This window comes from Babylonia areolata, chromosome 18 (assembly GCF_041734735.1).
Source record: "Babylonia areolata isolate BAREFJ2019XMU chromosome 18, ASM4173473v1, whole genome shotgun sequence".
NCBI classification, from domain to species: Eukaryota; Metazoa; Mollusca; class Gastropoda; order Neogastropoda; family Buccinidae; genus Babylonia; species Babylonia areolata.
Genome location: NC_134893.1, coordinates 71,913,674 through 71,935,302, shown reverse-complemented (window position 1 = coordinate 71,935,302; position 21,629 = coordinate 71,913,674). Strand labels below are relative to the sequence as shown.

At 46.8% G+C, this 21,629-nt stretch overlaps 1 protein-coding gene across 2 annotated transcripts in view; it reads right to left on the bottom strand.

Moving 5' to 3' along the window:
• Positions 1-6,728: 6,728 nt before the first annotated feature.
• The window catches only part of LOC143292145 (ubiquitin-conjugating enzyme E2 E1-like), a 46,197-nt gene continuing 31,296 nt past the window's right edge, over positions 6,729-21,629 (bottom strand). For both annotated transcript variants that reach the window (XM_076602332.1, XM_076602333.1), the window contains 2 exons: positions 10,272-10,404; positions 6,729-7,372 (listed from right to left, as the gene is read on the bottom strand). In XM_076602332.1, the coding sequence (XP_076458447.1) occupies positions 7,115-7,372; positions 10,272-10,404 (391 nt within the window). In that variant the 3' untranslated portion in view covers positions 6,729-7,114. The remainder of the gene's footprint in view (positions 7,373-10,271; positions 10,405-21,629) is intronic.

Sequence of the window (21,629 nt, the reverse complement as noted above, 5' to 3'; positions counted from 1 at the left end):
CACGCGCGCCAGTGAGTAGGCGGGGAAGACTTCTCTGGTAAATCAAAATTTGGTATTGACATAGTATTTCCAGAGAAAATTAACCTGTTTAAGTTTCACACACACACTCACACACAACCGAAATACATACTTGAGCCAATAAATGAGGGAAGGGCAACACTGAACGCAACTGTAAATAAGTTATTGAGAGAGAGGGAGAGGGAGAGAGAGGGGGTGGGGGGCTGGGGGGAGATGGGGGGTACAAAATCATCCAGCTCTGTCTGCCCATGTTTAAACGGGTCTGTTACACCTGAAGCATCAACTGGCATGGCTATATTGCCCTGGTCACAGGTGCAAATGTAACCAGTAACATAAAGCACCATTCATATTGGTGAACCACGTGATGTTATTGCATATCATCTTTCTTCTGTTTTTGATTATTGCGCTATCATGTTTTCTGGACTACAGACTTAAAGTGGAAAAAAAAGAAGAAAAAAAATTAATGACCACTTCCAAAAAGTAGGCATGTTTTGATAAAATGTTAAAAGAGAGAGAGAGAGAGAGGATTTCAATTATGTAGGCTGTATATAAACTTCCACCACTGGCCTTTCACTGAACACCTATACATACAATACAGCTGTTTCAGGCATACGCCCATCATAAACTGCTTGAAAAATAATATGCGGTTAAAAAAATGTCCTTTCAACCCAAACATTCAGAGTTATTCAGTGATTTATAAGCAAAGCTATTTATTTTCATTGTTTAAAAAAAAAAAAAAAAAAAAAAGAGCGCGAGAAAGCACCTGTGGTTATGAATCATGCTCATTACAATGATTGTATACTCCGCAGTTTGTCGGATATTCAGCCATCATTTCACCATGCCTCCATGAAGAAAACTATGCAGGATCCAAAGCGGTGCATTACTTTTTGTGAACGCTGTATATTCCGAGCAACAGAACTCAAAACACTCTTTTCAGAATATCACATCAAACGATGAAACGCAATCAAATCTCCGGAGATCAGAAGGAAATGATTGATACTGCATATGTGTGGGGTTCTTTTTAAAAACCAGGTCTGGGAGAAAACCGACACCTGCAGTGTTGGAGAAATTCGAATCAATACCCTCAAGGAAGAGTCGATGGAAATGTGTGCAACAAATGAGTGAGTGTGTGGTATTAATTTTATTTATCCTTTTTTTTTTTTTTTTTTTTTTTTTAATCATTTGAGTCCCCAGTGCATTCCCAGGATTTATGGCGTCTCAGTTAGCACCAAGACAGTCACCCCCAACAGTAGACGCTGTTGTAACAATAGCTGGTTCACACACACTGGCTTGATATACAGGGTTCATAAATGTTAAGGACTACACAGGAACTTGCACAGTCGTCTTGGTGGCATGCTGAACTGATGATGGCTTTCTTGGTGGCATGCTGAACTGATGATGGCTTTCTTGGTGGCATGCTGAACTGATGATGGCTTTCTTGGTGGCATGCTGAACTGATGATGGCTTTCTTGGTGGCATGCTGAACTGATGATGGCTTTCTTGATGGCATGCTGAACTGATGATGGCTTTCTTGGTGGCATGCTGAACTGATGATGGCTTTCTTGGTGGCATGCTGAACTGATGATGGCTTTCTTGGTGGCATGCTGTACTGATGATGGCTTTCTTGGTGGCATGCTGAACTGATGATGGCTTTCTTGGTGGCATGCTGACTTGATGATGGCTTTCTTGGTGGCATGCTGACTTGATGATGGCTTTCTTGGTGGCATGCTGTATTGATGGCTTTCTTGGTGGCATGCTGAACGGATGATGGCTTTCTTGGTGGCATGCTGAACTGATGATGGCTTTCTTGGTGGCATGCTGAACTGATGATGGCTTTCTTGGTGGCATGCTGTATTGATGATGGCTTTCTTGATGGCATGCTGAACTGATGATGGCTTTCTTGGTGGCATGCTGTATTGATGGCTTTCTTGGTGGCATGCTGTATTGATGATGGCTTTCTTGGTGGCATGCTGTATTGATGATGGCTTTCTTGGTGGCATGCTGAACTGATGATGGCTTTCTTGGTCATGGTGGCATGCAGACTTGATGATGGCTTTCTTGGTGGCATGCTGAACTGATGATGGCTTTCTTGGTGGCATGCTGAACTGATGATGGCTTTCTTGGTGGCATGCTGTATTGCTGATGGCTTTCTTGGTGGCATGCTGTATTGCTGATGGCTTTCTTGGTGGCATGCTGTATTGATGATGGCTTTCTTGGTGGCATGCTGCATTGATGATGGCTTTCTTGGTGGCATGCTGAACTGATGATGGATTTCTTGGTGGCATGCTGAACTGGCGATGGCTGAACTTTCTGCAAACAGCGATGTCTGTAGCCCATGTAATAAGCACCACGCTATTTACCACAGGAGCTTTCTTGTACAGGCACTTTCCATTTTTTTTAACAATGAAAAACCATATCTATCATTTACAAACCAGTGAATAATGTCAAGTTCTGGCTGAAACGTGGGTTTTTCAAACGCTATTTTCAAGCTGTCCGATGTGCACGTGTGTCTGAAGCAGCTGTCTGTGTGTTCAGCGAGGCCCGTGATAGATCATAACCATGGAGTCTGCATAATCTAAATCATCTCGATTTTTAAAGAATATTTTATGAAACTATCCTGTCTCATGAATTGGTCCTTCGCTTTTTGTGAACACTGTGAAAAAAAAAAGAAAGAAAAAAAGAAAGAAGACATGGCATTCAAAATCACAACCCACGTGAATTACCATAAAGTGATGAATCACTTATCACTTAAACTTATTTCACAATTTTGAAAATGTATCAGTTTCTATATACGGATTCTTGTCTTCAGCTCTCAGACAGAAACGAGTTCTTAGCAAGATCATGAAAAGTAAAGGGGTGAAACTTAACACACACACACATACACACTTGCATAACTCAAGAAAGCGCGCGCATGCGCACATACACTTGCATAACTTACAGTAATAGGTCATCTTTTATGACGTGTTTGTCTGGTTCACTTTTTTTTTCGTTGACACTGTTAGTATGTCTGTTTCCTAGATGTCTTGTTTCCGCCATCCAAGCCTTCTCTCTCTCTCTCTCTCTCACACACACACACATGCGCGCGCCTATAACTTCACCAATCTTTGAATCAAACAATGATGAACAATTAAACGTTACCGTCTAGTTACAAACCTCTGCAAAATCATACTTTTAAAACACACGTTGGGTTAAAAACCCATTTAAAATCATAACAACAACAAAATGCAGTGCTGGTATTACAAATCAACTTTTCACACACACACACACACACACACACTCACACACACACACACACACACACACAATTTTCCTGGTATCGACCTGTATATTTTTGTCCACTGAATGTGTTTGTTTATTCATCTATTTATCCATTTTTAATTTCTCAAAGAGTCCATCAAGAAACTGAATAATCATCAAGAAAACGAATAAACAGACCCCTAACACGACACACACACACGCGCGCACACACACATACAATCTACAACCATTAAAACAAATCACAACTAGTAATACCAAACGGTCAAAGCACACTCAGACTGATATATAAAAATATCATCAACAATCACGCCAAAATTCAAAGTCCAAACGTGACCTGTGACAAACGTCCAGTGTGATCTGTTGAAGAAGAAAAGGCGAAAAGGCGCATCAAGTCACAGTGATCACAACAGGTTCCCCCTTTGTCTCTCAAAGGGAAGGTGTATACATATAATGTTAATATAGTACTGAGGTTTCGCTCTTCTTGTTTGGCTTGTAATGTGATCTAACAAAATCATTCTTCTGAACACTGTTGATGTTGCTCTGTCCCGATAGAATGGTTACCGTCATCCTGACCTGTAAGCTCCTTATTATCTCGGTGTGGTGACAGCCCTTCACTGAGATCCTGACCTGTACGCTCTGTCTGATCTCACTGAGGTTACAACCCTTCACTAACATGTTGACCTGTAAGCTCCGTTTTATCTCAGTGAGGTGACAGCCCTTCACTGACAAGCTTATTTGTCATCAGGAGGCAAGGGGTTAACAGCAGTAACACTGACCAACAATCGTCTGAGAGACAGGCCACTGAATCTTTCACTGCTCTCCGAGTCAAATATTGATCACGCCCTGGTCAACAGACAACGCTCGATCAATGCCCCCCCCCCTCCCAACCTCTCCCTGCCCCTCTCCCTCCTCACCCCCAATCCCTCCACAAAGATCACGCATCTTGCACAGGCCAGTCACTGCCATCTTTTATCAAACACACTTGATCACTGAGAAATTCTCCTCTGGTTCGTGGACTTGAGTGATGCATCTGACCGCTGTCATGATTACTGATCGCCTTGCTCCGACAGACCAACTGAAACTGATGACCACACTGTCTAAATATTGATCATTTCCCGTCAGTCACAGTGGTCATCGCTGTATCTCTCCCAACCGGTCAGGACTTGATCTCTTACCAAGACAGAGACGCACCTGCATCGTTGGACGCATGAGGCAGTCAAGGCGCTTCGTAGTGCACGATTCTCGGCCGGTTTGCTGGTGTCACCCCATCGTCTGTCGACGTGTCTGAGGTCTCTCTCCACTGTTTGCTGGTGTCACCCCATCATCTGTTAACATCTTCTCTCTTGAGTTTTTTCAATATTGGGCCGCCCCAACTTGATCACATACAGGGGAATATAAATATATATAAAAGACAAATTACGCCAGCCTCCTCAGCTGGCATCTTCACAAAGGGTCACAAAGCATTTCCATGACTAATCTATACTGCACAGCATCCAGTTCCCCCTGTCACAGTAACAACTAACTATGGTTCCTGCCACATACCGATCCAGATCAATAATCTTTTTGTCGAACTGTGATCATCATCAGTACATCGCTCCAGAGACAAACTCCCCCTGACCCACCCCTTTGTGGGGACTCTGTATTTCACTTTTCAGACACTCTGTGATCAGTATTTGTCCTGTAAACTGCTGCACGGAGCTGGATACAGGTGATACCACAAACAACGCGGTGGAAAAAATGAACATGAACTAAACATGGAGGAGATGGAAAGAGGAGGGAGAGAGCAGGCGAAAAGTTGGGAGGGGCGGGGGCTGGGGGGGGGGGGGGTGGGGGGGGGAGCAGATCTCTCCACCACCACCACCTTTCTCAAAGCTATCACTGACGCCCATGGAAAGTTCAACTACGCTTCACAAATACACAAACATGCCTGCCCACGGGCACACACACACACACAGCATGTTTATTTGAAAAAATAATTTTAACAAAGAGTTCCACAAGCAAAGATCCACAAACGAGTCCACACACACACACACACACACAAGCGCTCCATACTTTTATTGTTGTTGTTTTTGTTTTGTTTTTAAGTTCCAGAAGCATAAATCCAAAGACACACAAAAACAAATACCCAATTCAATGATGGGGGAAAAAAAGAAAAAAAAAGAGCAGCAACAAAAGATAGCAAAAGTCCTGAGTTCAGGTCAGTGCCACTCGTTTCTCCAACCCCTGACGAACGCCTTGTAGAACTTTGGTAAATAGGAAAACATACAAAGAATACAGTGTGTTTCTTCACACACACAACACAACACACACACACATGCGCACATGCACCAAATGTCATACGACTTGCAGTTGGCTAATCCCAGAACAGCCAAAGAGTAGGTTTCTTCACACACACACACACACACGCACGGACACACACACATACACACACACACACAAAAACACACACATATACCCACACGCACACAAACACATACACACACGTGTGCACACGCATGCACACACACTGAATGATGAGTAAGGAATCCATCCACAACGCCTTTCTTCCTCAGCTCACAAAGTCTCCATGTTGCTGAAAACGTGGTGGTAGAAAGTCTGTTTCACGTTTCACTGTCTCTGGTAAGGGAAATGACTTTTTCTGGTTTTTTTTCTTCTTTTTTTTGTTTTTTTTTGTTTTTGTTTTTGTTTACATCAACATCAAGTCTCTCTGTCAAATATATATTTTTTTTGTTTTTGTTTTTTCTTGGATGCTGATAATCATCATCACTATCATCATCCTTTCTCTGGACAAAAAGACTTTCATCAAAGTTCCACTTGTTCCTCTCTTTCTCTTTGTCTCACACACACACACACACACACACACACACACACACAGGCAAACACCCAAGCTTCTCCGCTGAATCCACACATCCATCCACCCCACTCCCTACCCCTCCCCCTTCCTCATCCCACCCCACAACAAACACCCATCCACACCCGAGCCTCCCCACCACCCACACCTTCCCCCTACACCCTCCACCCCTCCCACAATTTCCAAAAGAAGGAGGGCGCTGAACAATCTTCAAACTTTTTAGCTGTTAAGTCGCGTAGCGTCGCGTCCACTTTCCCGACACTCCCCCACACCCCCTTCCACAACCTCTACCCCAAACCCCATCACACACAATTTCCCCAAGAAGGGCACAGAACTGTCTCTAAAACCCTGAACTGTACAGTCCCGTCGTGTAGCGTTTCGTCACATTTCTCAACACCACTACACCCCCCCCCCCCCCCCCCCCCACACACACCATTACCCACAAACAAGTTCCAAAGGAGGACACAGGACTCTCTCACCTGTTACCTGTCGTGTCGCGTAACCTTGCCCTGCACCCCCCCCCCCCCCCTCCACACACACACACCCCCCTTTACACACACACTCCACCACACACACACCCCTTTACACGCACACTCCACCACACACAATTTCCCAGAGAGGAAGGACAGAGAACTTTCTCTAAACATTTTAGCTTTTGAGTCCCGTCGCGTATCGCCGCGTCACCTTTCCGTAAACTCCGCCCCCCAACCTACACACACACACACACACACACCACCTCCTCCTCCTCCTCCAATACACACAGTTTCCCAAAAGGAAGAAAACCACATGCATGCACACACACTGTGACATGCATACACACACACACACACACACAATTTCCCAAAAAGGAAGAAAATCACACACACACACACACACACACGCACACACACACACACACACACACACACACACCTACAAGTTCCCCCCAAAAGGAAGAAAATCACACGCACACACCCAACTCTCTCTCTCTCTCCCCCAGAGACATCATTAACTGTTCAGCCCCGTGGCATAGCGCCGCGTCCAGGTGCGCGCGACACGGTCGTGCTCCTGCCGGTTGTTGACGTACTGGGTGGCGATGCTGGACACCAGGGGGTCCGCGGGGTTGCAGTCGGTGAGCAGTGAGCACACGGAGAGCAGCACCTTGGAGATGGTGAGCGCGGGGCTCCAGTTCTCCTTCAGGATGTCCAGGCAGATGGCGCCCTGACTGTTGATGTTGCAGTGGTAGATGCGCGTCTTGAACGTCACCTTTTTTTTGGGGGGGGGGGGGGAGGGGGGGGGGGGGCAGCACAACAACAAAACAACTTTCACTTTCGGTTTCGGTTTTCAGTTCATTACAACACAAGACAGTTTCACTTTCAATGGTTTCGCTTTTCAACGTGCGGGAAGATCCATATCATATATACGATACACGTCTGGTTGGCTAATACCTTACCAGCCGCAAACACACCCTACGGGCATTATACATATCATCATACACATTCATACATTGATATTTTGTGTTCATCATCATCATTTATCATTATCATCATCATCATCACTGTTATAACGCAACAACAGTAGTAGATGCGCTTCTTGAAAATCATTTACGGACCACAGACAAAATAGTCTTTGAATTTGTAAAGAAAGAAAACACTTTCTCTGATATGTCAATGGAATTGTATGTCCTCTCAATGGACTGGTCAGACATGTATACCTATCTTCTTCTATCAGTCTATTATATGACAGCTTAGTAAAAACAAAACCAAATAACAGCCGCAAGAAACTAAATGGAAAAACCCAACCGCTGCATGCACATTTCAAGAACCAGAAAGCCTTGAAACACTGTCCACACAAAACACACAAACAAAAAACAACACCCCCCCAAAAAAAAACACAAACCAAAAAAAACCCAAAACAAAACAACAATAACAACAACAAACCCAAAAAACAAAAACAAAACAGAAAACAAACAAAAAACAACAACAAAAAAACAACAACAAAAACCAGCTTGTGTGGAAGAAAGGGCAAACAGAAGCCAGTGAGTTGGTGAAATAATGGGGGAGGGGAGGGGAGGGGAGGGGAGAGGGGAAGGGGGAAGGGGGCGGGCGGGCATTATTGATTGATCCAAGTGTTTGTCTTCCCTAGGCTGAGAAGCCTAAAGAACCGATCTGTGCGTGTGTGTTGGGGGAGGGGGTGGGGGGTGAGGTGGGTGGGTGTGTGTGTGTGGGGGGGGAGCTGAGGGGGGGGGGAGCAGTGGACATGTGGGTATGCACAAGAGCATTAAAATTTTCAAAATTTCAACGTGAGTTTAAAAAATGAAAAGATCAATTCATACTGAGGAATTTACAATACCGACGATGGGAATAACACTTTTCGAGGAAAAACAACATAAACAAAACAAACAAAACAAAAAAGCAAAACAAAAAAACAACAACAACAAAAACAGGTAACGAAACAGGAAATATAATCTTAATTAGTTAACAATAAGAAATATATAATAACTATTCCAAATCGAAAATCTCCCCCTCTCTCTCACAGTGAGTGTCTGTATGGCTTAACCATTCTGTCACTATGGACGCCCAGCAAACATTCTGGTGACGCGGCCCAGGCACATAAAATGTATGATTTACGATCAATGACTGCTAGATCACACACACACACACACACACACACACACACACACAGACGAGAAGTACACGAAAACATAATGTATGGTGCGGGGCTGTTCCACATTAGTGTAAAGAAGTGGGTTTTCAGGAAAACCTGACTGAAGTGGAAGATTATCATCATCACCATCATCAATACGAAAAGCGCCGTAGCATAATCTGTCAGGCGTTGGACTTTAGTGTTCACCAGTGATTAAGGGTTCAGTGTTCACCAGTGATTAAGGGTTCAGGTTCAGGGTTCACCAGTGACTGAGGGTTCAGGTTCAGTGTTCACCAGTGACTGAGGGTTCAGGTTCAGGTTTCACCAGTGATTGAGGGTTCAGGTTCAGTGTTCACCAGTGACTGAGGGTTCAGGTTCAGTGTTCACCAGTGACTGAGGGTTCAGGTTCAGGGTTCACCAGTGATTGAGGGTTCAGGGTTCACCAGTGATTGAGGGTTCAGGTTCAGTGTTCACCAGTGACTGAGGGTTCAGGTTCAGTGTTCACCAGTGACTGAGGGTTCAGGTTCAGTGTTCACCAGTGACTGAGGGTTCAGTGTTCACCAGTGATTGAGGGTTCAGGTTCAGGGTTCACCAGTGACTGAGGGTTCAGGTTCAGGGTTCACCAGTGACTGAGGGTTCAGTGTTCACCAGTGATTGAGGGTTCAGGTTCAGTGTTCACCAGTGACTGAGGGTTCAGTGTTCACCAGTGACTGAGGGTTCAGGTTCAGGGTTCACCAGTGATTAAGGGTTCAGTGTTCACCAGTGACTGAGGGTTCTGTGTTCACCAGTGACTGAGGGTTCAGGTTCAGTGTTCACCAGTGACTGAGGGTTCAGTGTTCACCAGTGACTGAGGGTTCAGGTTCAGTGTTCACCAGTGATTAAGGGTTCAGGTTCAGTGTTCACCAGTGATTAAGGGTTCAACGTCCTGATTCAGCACGGTGTTTGTGTCCTTGGGAAACGTTCTTAACTCCCGATCTTCCTCACTCCACCCAGGTGTGAATGGACACCATGGATGCGATTATCATTAAACAGGGAAAGGGAGGACTGGGCCCCGCCTTCCTATGCCGAGACTGGGACACAGTGGATGTGAATTCACTGCCGAATGTCAGGCGTAAAGAGCTCTGGGCCCTTCAACCTGTTAACCTGATCGTCATTACAAGAGGCACTTATCAATTGCTTCTCCATTGCAATGGAAATCATTTACAGCTTAGTCTTTTGTGAAGGACAATCACTCTCAAAACCATGAGGCAAAATTGCCCTGGGTTTTAGTGCTGCAGCCTTGGGGGGCTAGTTGGCTTGCTTTTGGGAACCACCCCCAACGCCAACTTTCCTAAAACCCTCTTGGCCGAAAGAGTGGAGATGTAGCCTGGGCAAGACACTCTCCACTATAATATAATCAAATTCTAGCCCAGATATTCAGGACACCAGTGACCTCCTCCGCTGTTCTGATGGTTATATAGTCGAACACGACTGACTATCGTTATATACAAGAGGCACTGCCCCACAGACGGCTGGTTACCTTGGGCGGCTTGAAGGGGTACTCTGGCGAGAAGCTGATGTCCAGAAAGAAGACGCCCCCTTCGTACACCGACCCGCTAGGTCCCAGGATGGTGGAGGCCCACTCGTACAGGTTGTCTCCCTTGGGGCCCGCACTGTCAGTCATAAATAAATGCATGTAAAAAAACAAAAAAAACCAAACAAATACATTAAGAAGAAGGACGAGGAGTAAGAGGAGGTGGAAAAAGAGAAGGAAGAGAAAAGGGGGAAGAAGAATGACAATAATAATAATAATAATGATGATGACGATGATGATGATAATAATAAAAATAATAATTAGTATTTATATTACAGCGCTGAATCTTGTGCAGAGACAAATCAAAGCGCTTTCACACCAGTCATTCACACGCATGCATGACTCTAAACTTGAGAAACTGAAAGACAAAGAAGAGGCCGGGGAAGGAGGTTGTCATGGAAAGAGGTGGGTTTTAAGGCCAGACCTGAAAGAGCTGAGTGCAGAGACTTGGCGAAGCAAAAGAGGAAGTTCATTCCAATTGCAAGGTCCAGAGACAGAAAAAGAATGCGCACCACCGTGACAGGTGTGGGTTTTTGTTTTTCTGGTATAATCATGGCGTGAGAGCGTTCGTTTATTTATTTATAGTCTGTTCATCTAAGATGATGTTATTAGATGAGAGATAAATTAGAAAGGGGGGAAATAACACACACATATTCCTGTACAAAAATACTGAAAAAGAAGAGAGAGAGAGAGAGAGAGAGAGAGAGAGAACACAAACGGGCAACGATAAAACAGCAGAAGAGGAAGAGGGGAGGGGAGGGGGGAGGGGGAGAAGGGAGGTAATAACTGGGTCAAGTCCATTAAATAAATTGCTGACGACAGCTGCCACAGAATATCGTTCAGTCGTCAAGTTGGAGGTGGTTGTGAAGGCAGCGAAACAGGTGTGCATGCATATGTATGCATCTTGCTCTTCGTAACCTTTCTACTGCTCGTTTTTGTTGTTTTTTTCCCTATCGTTTTGGTGTTGCTCTGATCTCTCTCTCTCTCTCTCTCCCCCTCTGTGTGTGTGTGTGTGTGTCTCCAGTTGCTGCGGTGTGTGTTTCGTTGTATTGTTTATTTAATCTTTGTAATTCTCCCTTGTCAAAATGGATGTAAATACTTTTGACACTACATGATCATATACCCTCTCTCTCTCTCTCTTCTTTCAAATTGTTTCAACAACAAAAACAAACGAACGAAAACCACCTGACAGTGCCGACATCTAAACCCACTGTACAAGTTCCAGTGTTTCATGTCGAAACAAAAGTTAATGTAAAGGCGAAAAGCTCAACAGACTCTCTCTCTCTCTCTCTCTTATATATATATATATATATATATATATATATATATATATATATATATATATATATATATATCTCAAAACCCCACGAATCGAAATTGGTGAGTGATGCTAAAAGACAGAAAAAGAAATGTAAAGAGAGAGAGGGGGCGGGGGGGAGAGAGAGAGAGAGAGAGAGAGAGACAGAAGAAAGATAAAGAGAGGGAAAGGCAGATAGAGAGAGCAAAAGTAAAGAAGGAGACAGACAGAGAGAGAGAGAGAGAGAGAGAGAGAGAGAGAGAAACGGAGAGAGAGAGAGAGAGAGAGAGAGAGAGAGAGAGAGAGAGAGAGAGAGAGAGAGAGAGAGAGAGACGGAGAGAGAGAAACGGAGAGAAAAAACGAGAAGGAAAAAAGAAAAGAAAAGAAAAAAAAAAGTGAGAAACAAAAGACAACAATAAAACAAACAAATGAACGATAGAAAGAATCAAACAAACAAGAAAAAAAAAGAAAAAAAGAAATAGAAAGATCGCCAGCAAGAAAGAAAGAGTCGTGCCCTTCACTTCGCGCTGTTGTGTGGTGTGGGCATGCACTGCCCTCTCTTCACAAGCAGTTGGTAAGGAGGGGTGTGTGTGTGTGTGTGTGTGTGATCAGACAGGTGGGGGATAGGATAGGGGTGGGGGAAGGGAGAAGGGAGAAAATATCGGAGTGGAGAGGAGAGAGAGAGAGAGAGAGAGAGAGAGACAGACAGACAGACAGACAGACAGACAGAGAGGATGGAGAGCTATTACCATACAAACAGTTGGCAGGATTGACTTCCTTTCCACCACCCCGACCCCCCCCCCTACCCCCCTCCCCCCAACCCTACACACTACCAGTGGTTCCAGCCTTCTGTAGTTCCAAGTCCTCCCGAAACAGAAGAGTCCGGGAGGGGATGGAAGGGGGTTGGGGAGCGGTGGGGGGTGGGGTGGTGAGTGGGTGAGGGGGGAGTCTTGTCTCTGCCTGTCTCTCTGACTAGTGGTGACGTAATGACGTGACCGGCATGCACACCGCTGATGATGGCTGTCCGGCCTGGTGGCAGACATGGGGATATGTTGGGGGAAGGGGGGTGGGGATATGTTGGGGGGGAGGGGGGAGGAGGGGGGAGGGAGAGGACTTGGGTGGTGTGGCTGGTGTTGGGGTTTGGGTTGGACGAAGATGGGTGGCGGTTGGTGTGTGTGTGTGTGTGTGTGTGTGTGTACACGCGCGCGTGCGCGGTCGTCCGTCCATCCCCACCGCCCATGACTCTCAAAAGTGAGAACGTCGCCATTTATATTAAACTATCGGCTTCTCTCTGTCTGTCACACACACACACACACACACACACACACACACAGCGCAACTGGCTGTCTCAACTTATCAGCGTTTCTATGTTCCCCGACCCCCCCCCCCCCCCCTTCCCTCACCCTTTTAATGTGCTACACACGAATGAACTTCTCTTATCTCTTTTCTGTGGAGCGCCTGGTAATTAGTATTACACCAGTCGTTCGCAGGAAAGAGGAAAAAAAACCCAAACATCACACACACACAGATTATGTGTTTATGTACTGGGAAAACAACAACTACAACAACATAAAACAACCGTTGCAAAATACAGACACGACAAGAATGCCCCCCCCCCCCCCTCTTCCCACTTTCTGCCCCCACTCCTCCCCCCAAATAAGCCACTGACACCGCCAAGTCTGCAGGCTAATTCTCTCTCTGTGTGTCTGGCTGTTTTAAATATTAAGCACCCCCTTGAGAGAATGGCCAAATGCGCCACACAACAACAACAACACAAAACAGTTGTTGCACAATACAGACAGAACAAGAGCGTCCCCTCCCACGTTCCCCGCCTACAACTAAGGAGCCAAAGACAAGAACAAGTCTGCAGACTCATCATTTTCGGTTTTGCACGGTTTCCGTCATTTAAAAAAAATATATATTAAAAATAAATCAATAAATAAAACGCCCCCTTGACAGAAAGGCCAAATGCCACACACACACACACACACACACACACACAATCGCATGAGGAAGGTTGGACAAGAAAGATCGCATGCGATAAGCACACACACACAGTGTCGTATTCTGTGTCATTCATTTCGGGGGTGTGCATGTTGGGTATATTCTTGTTTCCATAACCCACCAAAAACTGACATGGATTACAGGATCTTTAACAAGCATGTTTTATCTTGTGCGTGCGAAAAGTATACACACAAAGGCACTAGCATGTCTGCACATGTTGACCTGGGAGATGTGAAAATTCTACTACCCTGTACCCACCAAGCCCCGTTACCGAGATTCGAACCTGGGACCCTCCGATTGAAAGTCCAACGTTTTTAAAACCGCTCGACTATTGCGCCCGTCTACCCCCTTATCCTAATTATGATAATCATTATAATTACTATCAATCGCGCCGTACTTTGCTCTCACGTATCGTCGCATACTCTCCTCTCTTCTCCTAATTCCTAATTCTATCCTATGTGAGCGAGTCTCTCACTGACTGATTTCTTTAGCTTTTTTTTTTTTTTTTTTTTTCAACTGTGGGAGAGGTTTTGCAGGCCTTCGAAGAAACAGACAGACTTGACGCTGTGCTACCTTTGATCTTTAAAGGTCTTTCAACGGGTTTTAAAACGGCAGACTTGGGGAGTAGGAGGTGGGGGGGTGGGGGGGGGTAGTGGGGAAGGAGGGAGAGATGGAGGGTGTAGGGGAGGGGGAGGGGGGGATGGGGAGGGTGGGGGGGGAGGTGGGAGGCGCTTTCGCTCAGTTCATAAACATAAAATTATATATATATATATCAGTACACAAGCATAAATTATGTACATCACTATACTTTTTCTAACAAAAAAACGTTCACGGTTAATGTTTATACTCTTTCCTTGCAAGATTCGGGCCGCTCAAAAGAATTTATAAAGAGAGAGAGAGAGAGAGAGAGAGACAGAGACAGACAGACATAAGGGGCAGGGGGAGACAGACAGAGGGCAAAAGTTACTTTAACTTGAAAGAGTAAAAGAAGATAAAAGAATTCGAAAACGTTGTGCAAAGTATCATACACAGGTTGCAACGGCAATTCGAACACGTGTCACAGAAGAAGAAGAAGAAGAAGAAAAACAACAAAAACAACAACAACAACAAAACCCAACCTTTTCAGTTAATTCAGCAGAAAACCTTCCAACAACGTCGTTGGCACAAATAAATTAGCTGCAACGCGGACTCGCACAACACGGAAACACAACTCAATAGTTAAATCGTGCGATACGACATTCCCCTCAGACAGCGCAGAGCGGACAGTGTGCTGATAGCAGTCAGACCTGTTACCACAATTCCCGTCTAGTGTATCTGCTGTTAGCTTTCAGTTTCAGTTTCAGTAGCTCAAGGAGGCGTCACTGCGTTCGGACAAATCCATATACGCTACACCACATCTGCCAAGCAGATGCCTGACCAGCAGCGTAACCCAACGCGCTTAGTCAGGCCTTGAGGGAAAAAAAGTGAATAAATAATAGATAAATATATTTTTTTTTAAAGAAAGAAAAAAAGGTGAATAAATAATAGATTTTAAAAAAAGCAAAAAAAAAAAAACAAAAAAAAGAAAAAAGAAAAAGAAAAAAAAAGCGCCATGTCCATACCTTATCGTGCGATGTGAACAATCAATTAGACAACAGAGACCTGTCTGTTCTTCGTAATTAAGTCTGACGTCTAAGAGCATTATGTCTTTTTCTTCTTCTTTTTTAATTTTTTTTTTTTTAACTACAGTAGTGACTGCATGGATTAGCTTTGAGCCTCCCCCCTCTCTCTCTTTGTGCTGTTCTTTTTCCACCCTACTGTCAAGGACATAAAAAAAAAGACTTAGCAATAATCCTGAGTTCGCTGGGAGCTGAGAGTTCTCTCTCTCTCTCCCTATCTATCTATCTATCTATCACACACACACACACACACACACACACACACACACACACAGAGTCTCTCAGCACCAATGCTCGTAATGAGCTAATGAGCGGACCTTTGATGGCTTTACGTCGATCTTTCTCGCACCCTCCCCTCCCGTCCCCTTCTATTCCCCCACCCCCCTCCACCCCACCCCACCTCCTCTTTCCTTCCACTCCTCCACCTTCCAACTACTCCCTCCCTCCCTCCTCCCTGCAACCCCCCTCCACACTCTCTCTCATCTCTCCCCACAGCTAAACAAACCGCAACGCAACGCATGCGTGCATTGCATTTCTGACACAAGTCAAGCTAAGCAGGGGTTCCTGCACAAAGGATCCAGAATGCTCTCTCCAACACACACAACAACAGAAAGCAGTTCAGCTTGCCCGACTGTTGTCCACAGATACGCAAACTTGTCTGTGGACTGCCCCTTGTGGAGTCACCAGACTGAGAGAGAGGTTGGGGGGAGAGAGAGGGGGTGAGGGGGGGCAGAGAGAAAGAGAGGGAGAGAAAGAAAGGGAGAGAGGGAGAGGGGGACAGAGAGACTGAGGGGGAGAGAGAGACAGAGAGGGAGAGAGAGGGAGGAGACAGTGGGAGAGAGAGTGGGGGAGAGAAAGAATGAGAGAGAGAGGGAGAGAGAGAGAGGTAGATAATGAGAGAGGGAGAATGACAGAGGGAGAGAGAGAGAGAAAAAGAGAATGAGAAAAAGTGTGTGCGTGCGTGTGTGTGTGTGTGTGTGTGTGTGTGTGTGTGTGTTTGTGTGTGTATGTGTGCATGTGTATGTGTGTGCGAGAGAGAGAGAGAGAGAGAGAGAGAGAGAGACAGAGACAGACAGAAAGAGTGATAGAGAGACAGAGAGAGATGGGGGGGAGGAGAGATGATACTGCCGACGGTAGAAGTGGGCGCGTCAAAGATCAATTGTTCAGCCCATGGCGCTGACAGAATACAGCTGCAGTTCCATACTGAGCCTCCCTCCCTCTCCTCTGTTTCACAACCTCGCTCTCTCTCTTCCCACAGCAAAACAACAAGGGACGCATGCACTGCGGTTCCCAACGCCAAGTAAAGGAGGAGGGTTGCTCGTCACACAAACCATCCGAACCGATCTCTCTCCAACACACACAGTGAACCGTACAGCTTACTGATTGCTCCCCCGCGTGTTTGTAAAATCTGCCCATGGACAGCCAGGGCCTTGTGAAGTCAACAGCCTGAAGAGAGAGAGACAGAGAGAGAGTGTGTGTGTGTGTGTGAGAAAGAGATTGAGAGAGAGAGGCAGGGGGGAAGAGAGAGAGGGAAAGAGAGAGAGAGGGAAGAGAGAGAGGGGAGAGAGAGAGGGGGGAAAGAGAGGGAGAGGAAAAGAGAGAGAGGGGGAGAGAAAGAGGAAGAGAGATAGAGAAGGAGAGAGGGGGAAAGAGAGAGAGAGGGGGGAGAGAGAGAGAGGGGGGAGAGAGGGGAGAGAGAGGGGGGGGGGAAGAGAGAGAGGGAGAGAGGGGGAGAGAGAGAGGGAGAGAGATAGAGGAAAGAGAGAGAGAGGGGGGGAGAGAGAGAGGGGAGAGAGAGGGAGAGAGGAGAGAGAGGGGGAAAGAGTGAGGGGAGAGAGGGAAAGAGAGAGAGGGAAAGAGAGAGAGAGGGAAGAGAGAGAGGGAGAGAGAGAGTGTGTGTGTGTGTGTGTGTGTGTGTGTGTGTGTGTGTGTGAGAGAGAGAGAGAGAGAGGTATGCTGCCGATGGAAGAAGTGAACGTCAAACATCAATCCCTGTCCCCATGGCGCTGACAGAACACCTCTGCAGTTCCACACTGTGCCTCCCTCTCTGTTCACATCCACGCTCTCTCTTCCGACACTACAACAACAAAGCATGCTTACACTGTCTTTCTAACACTTAAAAGAGGGTTCCCCCCACAGACACAGAGAGTGTGTGCATGTGTGAGGGAGAGAGCGAGCGAGCGAGAGAGAGAGAGAGAGAGAGAGAGAGAGGGGGGGGGGGGGGTATGCTGCCGATGGAAGAAGTGAACGTCAAACATCAATCCCTGTCCCCATGGCGCTGACAGAACACCTCTGCAGTTCCACACTGTGCTTCCCTCTCTGTTCACATCCACGCTCTCTCTTCCGACAGTACAACAACAAAGCATGCTTACACTGTATTTCTAACACTTACTTAAAAGAGGGTTCCCCCCACACAGACCATTTCAACCCATCTCTCTCCAACACAAGCACTAGTAAACGGTACAGCTTAGCTCCCACATATTCACAAGTAAATCTGTTCGTGGATTGCTCTTAGTGGAGCAAACAGATGTGGAGAAAAAAAAGAAAAGAAAAGAAAAAGAAGAAGAAGAAAAAGAAAAAAAACGAAAGAAAAAAAAAAGTGGTGAGGCGAATGCCACGCTGGAAGAAGTGGATGTCAAAGATCAAACGTTGTCCCCATCGCGCTGATTGAATGAATGCTGCCTGCAGTTCCAGCCTGTGCCTCCCCCTCCTCCTCCCCCCACTCTCCTGCATCCATACCCATGCTCTCTCTCTCTCTCTCTCTCTCTCTCTCTCTGCCGACAGCAAAACAACTACGCACACACTGCATTTCCAAGGCAAGGAGGGATTCCGCACCAACCAATGCTGTGGACCTGGTCTCTTCTACTGCATGGAACGAAACCATTCAGATCGCCAGACAGCTCTCTGAACAATACAAACCCAATCACGCCGAGAAAAAAGAAAAGAAAACAAACAAACAAACAAAAACGAAAAAAAAAGGGGGGTGGGGGTGGGGGGGGGGGGGTGGGGATACATATTTATTCATCTCGGATCTGCCACTCTATCTTGTACCAACGTTCATGACGGCTTGCCGGCCTAACTGTACACGAATACTTCTACGCGTTCACGGATGACCACTCGGTTTTGCTTCCGTCTTTCCTCGTACCTTTCCCTCCCCCCCCCTCCACTCTCTCCTTTCCTCCCTCCTCCTTCCAGCATGTCTCGTGTGATCATCCTGTCCCCCCCCCTCCTCCAAACACTCCCCATCGCCTCTCTCTCTCTCCCCTCTCAGCCAAACCGCATCGCATGCGTCGCGTGCACTGCATTTCTGACATCAGTTAACTCCGGAAGGAATTTCACACAGGACCTGAACCTTCTTTCTAACACAGACAGAAAACGGCTAAGAGCTGTCTGTCTTTCTTCTTCTTCTGCGTTCGTGGGCTGCAACTCCCACGTTCACTCGTATGCACACAAGTGGGCTTTTACGTGTATGACCGTTTTTACCCCGCCATATAGGCATCAATACTCCGCTTTCGGGGGTGTGCAATGCTGGGAATGTTCTTGTTTCCATAACCCACCGAACGCTGACATGGATTACAGGATCTTTAACGTGCGTATTTGATCTTCTGCTTGCATATACACACGAAATGGGTACAGGCACTAGCAGGTCTGCACATATGTTGACATGGGAAATCGTAAAAATCTCCACCCCTTACCCACCAGGCGCCGTCACCGTGATTCGAACCCGGGACCCTAGATTGAAAGTCCAACGCTTGAACCACTCCGCTATTGCGCCCGTCAGCTGTCTGTCCGACCGCCCCCTTCTTTCCATCATCCCCTTTCTCCCTGTACAATACTGAACCAATGTTCATCACAGGACACTCCACCAGTCATCTTATTTCCGTGTTGTTGTGTGGTTGTTGTTTTCATATATATCCTTCCCTTCCCCCTGCCCTCTCCCTCCTTCCACCCTCTAACTTCTGTTCCTCGCTTTGTTTGGGGGTGTGTGCGTGCGGGGCTGGAATAACAGAACGTCAAAGATCAGGTGTTGCTCCCTGGCGGCAACGCAATCACGCTGCACAAATCGCGGGGGGTGTGCGCAATGTATACGTATACATAGCATGAATGCATCGCGGGAAGGGGTCTTCGAAGGCCAAAGGTGAACTGTTCCCATCAACATGGCTGAATGGGGGATGTCTTGCATGCAGCCAGCTCCCCGGCCCAGGGACTGTGTTGGGTTCCACGAGCGAAATTAGCAGTGATAAGTCTGCCTTACTAAGAATGTTCCCATGTCTGTGGGAAATGGCGCTGACTAAGGGAAACTGGATGCTTTCGGTGACGGAGAGCTTTTATGATGTCTTTACGTCTTCAATAACGTTCCTCAGTTTATAAAACTAGCTCTGACTTCGGGGAAAATTGAATGTTTTTGGCGACGCCTTTTATGACACTTATGTCATGTCTGCTTTTAACTGGATCGTGTTGGACGCTTTGAACAGCATCTCTACCGGATATCGCTCCACATAAAAGCGATGCAATACCAGCATTATCGCTCATGCAACCCATCCCTGGAGAACAACAGGCTGCGTTCATGGAGATGTGGAGGGCTGGAGGGGGGAGGGGAGGGGGGGATTGGGGTGGTGGATAGGTGCAACAGCCGGGTGGTCAAAAGCGTCAGACTTTCTATCCGAGTCCTGGGTTCTATTTCCGGTTCCGGCGCCTGGCGGGTTTAAGAGTGGCGGGTCTCCCTGATCCCCCAGGCCAACAGACGCCACGGACAGACCGGCTTTGTGCCCGAACCCCCTTACTTACACTGTGTACAGTCACGCTGAACAACAAATGCAGGAGGAGCACACTGGAGATCCGATAATCCACGTCAGCTTTCGGAAACAAAGAACACTCCCACTCCCAGCATGCACACCTCCGAAAACAGGAGTATGGCTGTCTACATGGTGGGATAAAAACTGTCAGGCATGTAAAAACCCACTCGTACATATGTATACGAGTGAACGTAGGAGTTGCAGCCCGCGAACAAAGAAGAAAAGAAGGAGGAGGAGGAGAAGAAGAAAAAGAAGAGGTGGAGAAGGAGGGGGAGAGGAGGAAGGAGGAGATAAAGAATATAATAAAAGGAGGATGAGAAGGAGTCAGAGGAGGAGGGAGAGGAGGAAGAGGAGATGCAGAAGGAGGAGGAGGAAGAGGAGGAGTAAGAAGAGGACGGAGAGGAGGAAGAGGAGGTGGAGAAGGAAGAGGTGGTGGAGGAGGAGAAGAAGAAGCAGAAGAACCAACAAGAGGGATGGTGGGGGTGATGAAAGCTGTGGTGAGGGGGTGGGGGAACAACAGAGGTCATGAGGGGCAGACAATCCAGCCACAAGTACCAAGACAGCACACAGCTGGTGACGACAGCTCTGCGGGACTGCCGAAGTCTGGGACTGCGACAGACTGACCCCGGGGTGTGGCTGTGTGCGTGCAGGGGACTGGGAATGAACGGCGCGGGAGTTAATGCCATTGAAATCAGTGCAGATGCGCCAGCAGAACACACACACACACAGTGACACACACACGCGAGCACGCACGCACGCACACACACACACACACACACACACACACACACACACACACACAGAGGTTCTGTAGAGATAACACGAATACACACACACACACACACACACACACACACACACACACACACTAACATACACAAAAACACACACACACACACAGCGGGTCTGTAGAGATAACACGAATACACCACAATTATCAGCAGTCACGTGTGTTTGTCAGACTTGTCAGCACTGCACTAGCACTAATTACCAAGTACACACACACACACACACACACACACACACACACCACATCACGCTATCGGTTCTGGAAAGCTGCGCGTGCATAGTCTGCCAAGCAGACAGCTCCGTCTGTCCCAATCCTTATCAGGATAATGCCGCATCACGGCATGTGTCGTGGTAAAATGTCGTGTGAGGCAGTCTACCCAAAAGGTCCATCCACTACATCTTCCACTAAGAATCTGCTCCCGCGTACGCGTCGCTGGACGCACGATAGAGGCGGCAGTCAGTTAGTCAATGTGCTCCTTACAGTTCACGGTCCTCAGCTAGTCTGCCACTGGAGTCACCCCCATGTTTGTCGACATGTATACGTCTCTGTTGCACACACACACACACACACACACATCGAATCCACTGGTGGAGTGATGGCCTAGAGGTAACGCGTCCGCCTAGGAAGCGAGAGAATCTGAGCGCGCTGGTTCGAATCACGGCTCAGCCGCCGATAATTTCTCCCTCTCCACTCGACCTTGAGTGGTGGTCTGGACGCTAGTCATTCGGATGAGACGATAAACCGAGGTCCCGTGTGCAG